General features: G+C 32.8%; 1 protein-coding gene across 2 annotated transcripts; it reads right to left on the bottom strand.

Moving 5' to 3' along the window:
* Positions 1–1,276: 1,276 nt before the first annotated feature.
* LOC106074140 (uncharacterized) lies at positions 1,277–9,667 on the bottom strand. 2 transcript variants are annotated; one of them, XM_056014450.1, is made up of 3 exons: positions 9,599–9,665; positions 4,666–4,695; positions 1,277–2,634 (listed from the first exon to the last, which is right to left on the bottom strand). In XM_056014450.1, exon 3 carries the CDS (start codon positions 2,630–2,632, stop codon positions 1,778–1,780), a length of 855 nt encoding a protein of 284 aa, XP_055870425.1. In that variant the 5' UTR covers positions 2,633–2,634; positions 4,666–4,695; positions 9,599–9,665; the 3' UTR covers positions 1,277–1,777. The 2 variants fall into 2 exon arrangements, with proteins under 2 accessions (XP_055870425.1, XP_055870424.1); XM_056014449.1 differs by lacking the exon at positions 4,666–4,695 and having other exon boundaries at positions 9,599–9,667.
* Positions 9,668–12,039: the final 2,372 nt, after the last annotated feature.

Below are 12,039 nucleotides of genomic sequence, written 5' to 3' on the forward strand. Positions count from 1 at the left end.
ACCAGAGTTCTCTAGCCAGCTGCCTGATTACATTATATCTAACAAAAATAAAGTAGAAATTTCATTATTTGTATTACAACATACCATGTATACTGTGGTATAGGGCAAAGGGATGTATACTACGGTATAGTAAAGTGAAAAAAAAAATGTTTTCTTTCCTGAAAGTTTTGTATTTTATAAATTATGGCCACCAGCTATTGCAGCAAATCAGCTCTCGCCAAAAATTCAAATATCCTACTGCATCTACAATTGTCTCCATTTTAGTCAATTGTTCATCAAGCTTCTTTTTTTTACCATCCCATATCTGGCTACACTTACGTTTCATGAAAATATTTATAATTGCTACTTTTGTTCCTTATGCAGCTCTCTTAAATGTGAATATTTTTTTTCAGTTTCTTCATTTGATAAAAGCTTTTTATTTTGTTTTACATTCTTCCAATGTCTCAGAAAGAAAAAAAAAAAATCATGTTGATTGTTGATAAGATCTAAAATATAACTGACAAGAAAAAAAAACAACTTGATGGTTTTCAACAGCCTGAGAACAAAACTTTAATGGACACAGTCAGCACTATGGAAAAAAAAAAAAGAAACAACCCACAGTCAAATTTACAACACATGCCAAGAGATTTAGGAAAAAAATGAATGTTTCAACATTCAAAAAAAAAAAAAAAAAAAAAAACATTTTAACTATCTAGATTATTCTAGATACAAATTAGGATTTTCAAGCAAATGAAGCAAATTTTGTTTTCAAGTATTTTTAAGATTTATAATTACTGAAAATGTGTGATTTGTAACTGATGGACTAGATGACACCTTCACACCTACCTGAGGACTATTACATTGTAGGTATTGTTGCACAAAATTTGCATAAAACCACATTTAATTTTTTTTTTAAAGAACAAGAACATGAATACATGAATGTTTAAAAATTAATGAATGATTTATGTATCATGTACATTATGCTGATGTGTTATTGTAATATCAAAATTAGCACTGTCGTAATAAATTAATGGTCTGCATTCAGATCAAGTTGCAATAGAAAATAAAAAATGCTGCCAGTGAAAATAACGTTTAAATAAAAAAGCTAACAATTTACATTTCACATAAGTTAAAAAATTAAATTAAATTATAGCTTTTATATAGCGCTACTTTCATTCTTATAGCATGATCAGAGCGCTATGGCCCAATCTCATTTGTGGACCAGTGGGAAGAGAGAGAATCTGAGAGAAATTTTTCTGTGCTGCCTTTAGGCGCTCAGTATACACAACTCAACCTCGAGCCCCCTACATAGGTAGCCTAGCCAAGTTCAAGTGTACTTAGCCTTAGCCCACAGTTGGCAATCAAAGTAAATTTTAATAGTTGTTGGCTTTAAAGAAGTACTCTGTTTTTTTACTTTCCATTTTTGTTTCTTTTGTTTCATGCTTATATCATGAAGCTCAGTATGCTCGGGTCCAAGCTCTTTTGTGGACTTGGGGGGGTGTGTGTATGTTACTGGAGAAGGTTTAAGCCTCCTTGATAGGTAGCCAAGTGTTATTAGCCACACACATCCCACTTTCAATGAGTTTTAACACCTCCACGTTCAAAGATGAGATAATGTGTGAAAATTGTTGCGTTCACTTATTATTTTGTTACATTTCAAAAGTGGAAAGATTACATTGCAACTAATCTGCATTCCATAAGTGTTATACAACTTAAAGATGTATAGGTGTTTCAGCAACTATTCACAACGACTAGATTATTTCAATTTCACATTCGATCATCACATCACTGTCTTCTGTTAACAAGTTTTAGGTACAATGTCATCTTTCACATCAAAATCTGGAATCAAAACAAAGGTTCCAGCACTACCTTGATATGTGGGTGTGTCATAGTTAATGCCCTTGCTAGGTTTAACTTCAAATCCGTAGCTTTTCTTCCCAAGGGAAACATGTTTTTTGCCCCCATAAGGATGTGAAACAATGACAACTAGCCTTTCACTGTCCCACTGCACAGTATGAACATACTTGTCGAAAGCATTTTCCCAGCATGCTTCAAACCTGTCCAACATTCCTTCAAGTTTACGAATTAAATCCAAATCACACGTTGAGCACATAAACATTAACAGGTCTCTCTCCACATTTCGAACAGCAACCCTGTGACCTCTGATGTACCTGACATCTATCTGCTGATCATCATCGTAGAACAGCGTGCAGCTAAAATGTTTTGCATCCTCCTCATCATAAAGCAACTGAGCAGAGGTGAGTATTCTGATTTCGCCCCATTCTTTCTTGGGACATATTAGGCACTCATCACATGGGCACTGCCCGTCTTTTTCTGTACGGAAGAATACATCGTCCACTTTACCACTGCCAAACATGACCTCTCCTTCACCAAGGTCCTTTACGACACAAGTCCTTTGAGCAGCTGACCAGTAGTGTTTTCTTCGTTTGCCCACACCTTTGACCTCTATCTTAACCGTTAGGTCAGCAAGAGATCTGATTAAGTCAAACATTTCTGCGTGTTGATAACAGACAGGTAGATCTTCCAAAGAGAAGTCATTAACTGGTACATGTTTCTGATGACCATAAGTAGCACTGTAGTCTATGTTGGGAATAATTTTAGTGTGTTCATCTGTGATGTAAACATCAGACATATCTGAAGAAAGAAATTTTCTTTTATTACCAGGTATTAAAGAAATGAGCATGTTATTTCAAACATTTTTAGGCTAGTTCTAAGTAACAGTACTCAGGACATTGTGGGAGTTGGAGTCTGGGTTCAAACCTAGGCAAGACCAGATTTTCAGTCAATATCACAAACACTCTATTGCCAACCTAGTGGTTGATTGTTGCACCTGTAACAAAATGGCAAAGCCACAATGGATAAAGAAACAGTTTATGAATTTAAGGCATTCATCTTTCAACAATCTGTACATGGCTGAGCCACAAGTACTTGTGTAGCTGTAGTGTTTTATCAGCGTGTGTTCAGTGTGTGAGACGGCCATGTCCATTGTTTGTCCACAGTACTTGATGTATCTTGTTGTATAAAGCCAAGAAGCTGCTAATTCTAGTAATGTTATTTTATTCAAGTATCTTGCCAAAACTTGTATTCTCTCTACATGTGAAGGGAGGATATTCTCTACCTCTGTCACGAGACACAATAGTAAATACAATGAGCATCCACTATAGCATGATGATTATAATTGAAAATTTCAATGTAAATTACTATTAATAAAAAATATCACCCTTCAGTGACTTTCTTACTTCTCATTAGATTTATTCAAGTGTCATAGGTCAGTAAATCAGCGCTGGTTGTCCTTGAGATGAGGTTCTTTTTTTTTTTCGTTATTGTTTCTACCATACAGAGGACGAAGAAAGTGATGAGAAGACAACATACAAAAAAATGGACGGGTCTGCCATTGAAAAAGGTTCTATCTTAGGCAAAAAAAAAGAGAGGAATGGAGAAAGGCAGTTAACAGATCTTGTGTGGTGCCCCAACAGGTAAACCAACTATGGGATAAGTGAACCATTCACAGAATTTTCCAAAAGGTAGATAAATCCTAATAAGTGGTCTGTGCATTGGGCAAACTGAATGTAAATTAACATTTTCTGGACAAAAATACGCCTTTTTAACACAATCGTCATCCCTACAGCAACATGGAAGTTATCAGCCAAAATTGAGAAAAGACTAAATGTGGCTCAACAAAAATGGCTGAGACAGATTTTAGAAGTCAGTTACACAGATCAGGTCTCAAACAAGGAAATCAATTGCCGAACTGGGAGTCGAACACTAAGTGAGGTTATGACAGAGCATCGCATGAGGTTTGCTGGACATGTTCTCCAACAAAATGAACTATGCATACCAAGAAATGCAACACGAGAAAAGCGCAAACAGGGACATCCTCCTATAACTGGGTGCCACACTTTCATGGAGGATAGTGGACACCAGGTGGGAGGAGGCTTCAGACATTGCCAGTGACAGATCTTTTTGGAGACAGCTTACTGCCCAATCCGCTGAACAGGGGGAGGAGGACCTAAGTCCTAAGTGTCCTTTTCAGATAGGTTGGGTGAGAAAGGGAGTGTAGATTAGGCTTAGTTAATTCAGAGACCATAATAAGTAAACAGGTGCGTTTCTATTTCTAATACAAAGAGTATTGTTGTAAACTTGTTCCCCCCACGACTGACTATTTTTCGCACAATTTTGTTTATGTTTGGAGGCGAAACTGACCTGAGCGAGTGTGTTGATGTGAAAAGTAACTGGAGTTATGATCGCAGATTTTTCAACGGAGGATTGTTTTTCTTGCATCGGTTTTTGTGAATAGTTGTATGTACATTTGATTAGGAGAACTGTGAAATTATTTCGATTACTTGGATTATTGACTGTTCGTAGTGGATTGTGCTTCTGCAACCAGAAGGATATTGGCGACCAGACAATCGGTGAGTTAACTTTCTTTAGTCTACTCCAAAGTCGTAACAGTATAAAGAATCAATAATAGAGATTGATTTGACATTTTGGAAAAGTGAGTAATTTCTAAAAGCATAATTTTACCTCAAAAAAAAAAAAATCTGTCTATTTTATATTAAATATCAACTTTAATTGAATATAATGTTTCATTACAGTTACCAGGAATTTGTTAAATTTTGATGTTTGTGAAGAAGAATTGATAGTGGATTTTTTTTTCTTACAAACCTTTTAATCAGACAAGCTTGTTATGTTCATCTGTAAAACAGAAATTACACTAAATGTACATTTAGTAACCTAGAGACTATTCAAGGCTGAGTATTAAGTTTATGACAGTGAAAAATTAGGATCTTTTAAATTTTCTTTTTAACAACAGTGTCTTTTTTGTGTTTGTTTAAATAGTCCGATCAATAGCATGAATTTAAACTTTTTTTTTTTAGTAGACTTAAAGATTAAACCAATAGTTTTACTCAATATATAACAAAAATCTAATAGGTAAAATACTATTTTAAGTAATAAATGTTAATTAAATTAAAACAAAGCTCATTGACTGCAGTGATTTATTTTTTAAATGCTCCATTTTTAGACTTATTTTTTTCTGAACATGACTATAACAAAAAATGTGTTCCACAAGTACCAATGAAGCGATAGTAACATATTTGGTATCAGGTTAAAGGTAAAGGGAATATGAAAATGTAAACATCTTTCCATTTAAATATAAGATACAAATTATAATCTAAATGGATGCTAGCTCTAGTATTTCTGAAACCTAAATCTAGATTTTCATCTCTGTATTACAGCTGAAACAGTCTATTAGAATATCTACAGCTTTATCAAAAGAAATGGTTTAAATAGTTAAGAACTGCGATTATTCAACCCTAACCCTAAGTAATGGATTTAGAATAATTTCATATTTCACTTTTATTTTGCAGTAAATCTTTATATACAAATATTTTTAGAGGTTGTCAGACTGTCTAGTCTATGGGAGAGATGTGCCGCAAGCAAAGTTTGACATGTTTCAAATAATATTTGATATTTTATATACGTTTGTTTGGTCAACAAGATATGATTTATAAATACATTTTATATAAGATTATAGCTCATTGACCTGTCATCCTTGACTCACTCATTTTTGTATCCACCGTAATGACTTAAAAACTTTTCACATATATTTGGTCTATTAGATATGGATTTATTTTTGTCTGTTCTAAACATGTAAAATTTGTTATATACTAGATCTTTAGAAGTTCTTTCCATTGGAATTTACTAAATATGGCGGAAAACAGATTGAGCTCTCAACATTCTACTTTAAGGCCCATTTTTTTGACCAATTTCAAAATTACTTTTATTGACATATTATATATCAGATTTATTGCCCAAGAATAGAGGAATTCAAAAAAAATAAAATCAGAAGCAACAGACAATTATTTAACTTGAAAAAATGAGGTCAAACACACTTACCCCTAATAATGAAAAATTCATCACTCACAGAAGATATGTCCCATAATCCATGAATTTTACAAATTCACAATATTATTTATAGAAAAATATATCCCAAAGTAAAGTATATTTATAGAACATTTGAAAAAAATATAAAAACAAGTTTTTTAAGTCATTTATGCAAATTAATTGAGCCACCCCAGACCCCACCCCCTCCGTAAAAAAAATTAGGTTGCAAATTATACTTTATCATTATCCTAAATAACAAAAACATAATCAGTTTAGACATATTATGTATCAATTTTAATGCCCAAGAAGAGAGGAATCCAAAAAAAGTAAATTCATTATCATCAGACAAGTATTTAACATAAAAAAATGAGGTCAAACACACTTACCCCTAATAATGAAAAATCCATAATTCACAGAAGATATGTCCAATAATCCATGAATTTCACAAATTCACAATATTATTTGCTTAAAACTATGTCACAAAGTAAAGTATATTTATATAACATTTGAAAAAAAAAACAACAACCTTAAAAAGTATTTATAATTAATAAATAAGCCCCCTCTTCGGCCCACGCTACCAATAAAAAGTCTTTTTTTTTTCTCTTATCTTCATGTTTTAACATGATACTATTTATATCAATTTTAGATAAAGGTTATAGATATGTATAATTTTAGACTAGAAAAGATCTAATATTAAATGAAATATTATCAAGATTTAGATCTATTCTAGTTCTTGATCACTTTTTAGATCTAGGTCTAGAGTACTCTACTTAGACTAGAGTTAGACCTAATAAAGCTTAACTTGCATGGTGCATGATCTATATCTATTGACTATTCTGTTTACTATCTCAAATAATCTCAATCTTTGTATCTGTAGTAACTGTTGCTGAGAAAAGAAATAAAAACAACTTTTATAATTTGGTTAATATGTGTTTGTTGTTATTTTTAACTATGTCACTATGTCACTATGTCTATTGAATCTCTTCTACTCTTGTTTATAATTGACTAAATCTAGATTTTTTCCACTTTAACTTTAAGTAATTTAAGATGTAGATCTAGAGATCAGATCTAATTTAACCCTACTGAGTTTATAAGATCCTATGAATTAGATTTAGATATATAAAATCTTAGATCTAATCTACATTTAGATTCCTAGATCCACACGTGTACATCGCTAATTGACTATCTACTAGATCTAGTAGTACTAGTTACTAGATCTAGAAATGACTAGATCTATAGTAGATTTAGATCTCAGATTTTTTTCCATGTTAAAATCTAGTCCTAAGTCTTACTATGAATTATATTTAGACGTAGATATAAGGCTATATAAATTATATAGATCTAAGACATAGAGTCTACATTTAGACTTAGACTAGATCACTACGGTCTTGATTCTTGATCCACGTGTGTACATCGCTACTTTACTATCTACTAGAAATGACTATATATAAATATAGATCTAAATCATCTAGTTCTAGTCTATCCTGATAAGAGAATTTAGATCTAGATCAGTAAATATTTAAATAATTTCACGCTTATTAACTCTAATGACTAGATCTAGACTCTAGACTAATCTAATCTCAGAGTCTAAGTCCAGTGACCTAGATCTAGTCCTAGACCTAGAGATCGATCTATGTCTAACTAATCTAAAAGCATTTCGCTAGATTGATTTTAAAATATGGTTAAGATCTAGTCTTTATAGATCTAGATCTGTAGAAACTATTATAGATCTAGAGATAGATTAATTTAGATCTAAAATCTAAGTTCAAAATGTGCCCCCCCCCCCCTCGCGCTGAAACATCGCATTGCCGGGCCGATTTTATGACGCATGCAATGTACCAATATTAAAGTAAAATAATTGCCGTAGTAGTCGATATTAATTTAAAAATTATAGGTTTTTAGCTTTTACAGACTAAGATCTCAATTCAGAGGTGCGCCTTCAGGTTGACTAAGTCAAAACGTGTGTTCGTTTGTTTTTATCGCGCGCGCCTGGCTAAAGATAGATACCCGTGTTCCCGTCCTTGAAGTTAATTATTGAAGAAAACGACATCCTATTATTAAAGCAGAATAATTAACTAAGCAGTTGATATTATGAACTGAATTATCTGTAATAGATTCTGTCTATAATTACCTTTGCTAGAATTATCGCTTCGAATATTTCTGAGCGAATGACAAAAAAAAAAAGCACTTTGAACGGGAGGTCATGAAGTCAATTCCGGCGACCTCCATTCTGATTGGTGTTAAAAAAAACGAGATTTTATAAATATTTTTTTATTTTAAATAACCAAAAAATAACAAAAATAATTAATTATGATGATAGAAATACAAAAATAAGTGTTTTGAAACGAAAATCGGCAAAATGTAATTTATATAAAAAAAAAAATGTACACATTGTTTGGCGACATCACAACTTCAAAAATTGCATCGAGGCTATTTTTTTTCAAATTTAAGACAAAAGAAGCATTTTATTTACTTTTTTTTTTCTTTATGGTGTATAACAATCATTTTTAAATACTAAGTATGTATTTTAAACATGAGTTATATTTCTAAAATATGTTTCTTACCTTTTGAAATGGGATCACATAAATCCAGAAGTAAATGTTGTCTGTCTTTTTGGCAATACTTCATGATATTCACAAATGCACAAATTCCATATAAAAACGAATTTCAAAAAAATTTTGCTAATGAAGCTTCCAGAAACATAGATCTATCCATCAGTAAAAGCAAATATACCACAGATGGTCTATATTCAGAGATAATGAATATTGAACTCGAAAAATGCATTTTCAATAGAGAATCTGTTTTCCGCCATATATTGTTATTGGAGGATAAAGATTGCAGACAACTGAATCAGAATAGATTTCAAACATTTTAATTGTCATGTTAACATTAATGCAGATAAATGCATTTATAACGTATCATTACTTCTGAACTATCATCTAGTTGGTCGTGACCCCTTTGGGGGTCGAATGACCATTTACCAGGGTCGCCTTAGACTGTCATAATTTTTTTTTTTTTTTGGCTATTTTTGAACGGAAATGTGTTGTTTTTTTTTTAAACGTGGTTTAACAAGCATATTTAATTAGTTTAATAGCTTAATTAGTTAGTGAATACTTGAATAGTGACAATGAATAAAATCATAAAAATGACTCTGACGATCAGATGAATCATGAGTGACTAGTCAGACTAGTCACTCAAGTTGAAGTAGAAATTACTAGATCTAGATCTAGACTAGAAATTTAAGAATCAATAAATTTAGAATTTCTAGTCTCTTGTCTCTACTCTAGGTCTAAAGTCTAAGTTCTAACTCTGACTCTGTCTAGACTAAACTTACTAAACTAAAGTCAGTCTAAAGTGACAAAAAGTCTAAGGCTAATGCCAATGCTGTAAGGGAAGGAGACTAAGTCTGGCTAAGACTTAACTCTTAAGACTAAGACTAAGACGACTATGACTATGACTAAGTCTCTATGATCTATCATACTCTATGACTATGACTATGCTATGAGTTATGAGTATGATGAGTATGAGTAAGCGTTAATTATAAATTAAAGCGCACAAAATTTGTGACAAATTATTAAATTAACTTTGCGCCTCCTCTTGTCCAGAGGGATATTCTCAATCATTTTTTGTTACATTACTTAACATAAAGTGATTTAGAATTTTAGGGAAAACCATAATTTATATATACATCTATATCTAGACTAGTTCTTACTTTTTTTTTAACCTTACGGTCTTTTATCATTACTGTAATTAGAGCAACGCCATATTGTTTATTTTGCATCTGAAAGGAAGTAAGAAAAAGTATCACTGAACTAGATCTATATAGAGTTCTAGCAATTTAGGAACATTTTTAAAAATAAAACTTATTGTTATATAAATCTAGAGTTAGATTCTAGATCTATATATAATCTAGATCTATATAGTTCTTTCTTTACTTTCTTTCTGTATAAGATAAGATAAGACAATGAGTTAGTTTTTAATTCCTCTCGCTGGCCTATATAGATCTAGATCTAATCATTCTAATGCGTTTGTTTCTTATTTCTCTCACTGGCCTAAGTAATGCGTTTGTTTCTTATTTCTCTCACTGGCCTATATAATGCGTTTGTTTGAGATTTAGAATATGTGAATATTTAAGACGCCTCTTATTCATATGGGAAGCTGACATAGGTTAGGAAGCAAAAATGTTTAGTCGTTGTTTTTATTACAAAGCTTATATCAACTAACTCTGTCTGTCTGCGTGTCTGTCTGTCTTGCCACTTTTGTGCACGTTATTTCTCCGACACCCACTCTCGGATGGTGTAACATTATGCACGAGTGTAAACAATTAAATACTTCACAATAGGTAGCCTACAACTGCACATCTGAAATGTGATGTAAAAAAAAAAGGCAATAACGAAATTCAAACACATATTTGTAAAATTAGTTTCAGAAACTGCTAATTCTTGTAACTCCTCAATCGGGAGTGTAAAAAATGAATTTTAAATGTGTAATACAGTATGCGTGTCAATTTAAAGACATCATATAACGCAGTTAGCAACCGTATTTTTCTAAGTTGTAAGTACATAATATAGGCTATGCCCCCCCCCCCATTCCTAATTTTTTTTTAAAAAAGGTTGCCCATCCCTGATAGGCCTATAGATTGTTAAGTTAACAAGTTAACATTTCTAGAAAAGAAGTGGCCAAATCACTGACACGCATCGCTCAAATGTTAAGAGTCCACTGACTCGAATAAAATAGCCGTTGAGAGAAGTAAATAAAGAATAAGGCCGAAGGGTCTATATCTCCACTACCTACAGACACCCAGGGCATGGAGACCACATTGTAGCCCTGTTGGGCAACCAGCTCCCCGATCTCGCTTAGTGCATCCTCCGTTTGGGACCCCTCCACTCAAGAAAACATTAAGAAACTGGAACAGACACAAAATAGAGTATTGAGATTCATAACAAACGAATATTCACATTTGACTAGAGTAACACCTTTAGTAAAATCACTAAATTTAGAATGCCTTTAGGACAGAAGACTCAAAAGTAAAGTAGCAATTATACATCAAACACTGAACCATAATCTTCAAATACAAAAACAAAATTTAATAAAATACTCTGTGAAAGACACAAAGATAAAGGCACATTCCTCGTCCTATATGCTAGGACAAATTTGTACAAATACTCCTTCTTCCCTAGTGCTATTAGAGCATGGAATGGGTTGCCTGAGCTAGCCAGGAAAACCAGTGACTTGGCTGAATTTAAGTCATTGGTTAATATGCATGACTAAATGCATGACGCGTACGACGTAATCATCTTCTTTTTTGAAGTAACGTCTGTATTATATAAGATAAGATAAGTGCAAGCAAGGTCACGGTGACACTGTCGTCTATCCCCCAGCTTAGAGAAGTTCCAGATGTTGAAAATGTTTAGAGTTACACAAAACAGACCAATAGTCGCAGTAAACATAAAGAAAAAGTCAGTTATGAACGGATCTTTAATTTTATATGAGTTACCTTTCTTTCTGAATTCAAACCGAATAACTTTATATAAAGGTAAGAACTTTTTAGGAAAAAACTCAAAGCTTGGAGGTAGATGTTTCAAATTGAAAACAGTTAGTGAGAACAGACACACTTGTTCGTGCTGTTTATTTTTACACATTTGTGCTGAGACTATCAACATGTGTGCTGACTACAGATAAAAACTTTATTTTACAAAAGTTGGAACAAATTTGGTTTTAACTAAAACCTCCTGGAGATGACTTAGAAGGAGTGCGTCACATACACACACATGCACACACAAACGCATCACAAACAATTGGACCCTATGATGAACAACAGACCATTGTTCTATAAAAACGCCAGGTCAGACTGTATGGCCACATCAGGTTTGCTGAGACCTTTCTGCGGGGAACACTGTCATCAAGCAAGGCAGACAAAATATAAAGGTGATAAGAACAGTCCTGCCTAAACATGAGACTTATCTTGTCAAATGACGGATGAATGCAGACAGTCCAAGGATCGCGTGAGGAGCCCCAAATGTTTAAGGTACTAAATATGAACCATATCAATTCAGTTGTAATGCAAACAAAGTTGTTTTTTTAAGTATACGAATATGTCTACCGGGTAGTTAATGGGAGGTCATGACCCCAGGAAAAATTGAATCAATGAAA

This window comes from Biomphalaria glabrata, chromosome 16, assembly GCF_947242115.1.
Source record: "Biomphalaria glabrata chromosome 16, xgBioGlab47.1, whole genome shotgun sequence".
NCBI lineage: Eukaryota > Metazoa > Mollusca > Gastropoda > Planorbidae > Biomphalaria > Biomphalaria glabrata.

Bases quoted from the DNA above. Each gene is read 5' to 3' on its own strand.
- LOC106074140 (XM_056014449.1), bottom strand. From the start codon at position 2,632: ATGTCTGATGTTTACATCACAGATGAACACACTAAAATTATTCCCAAC.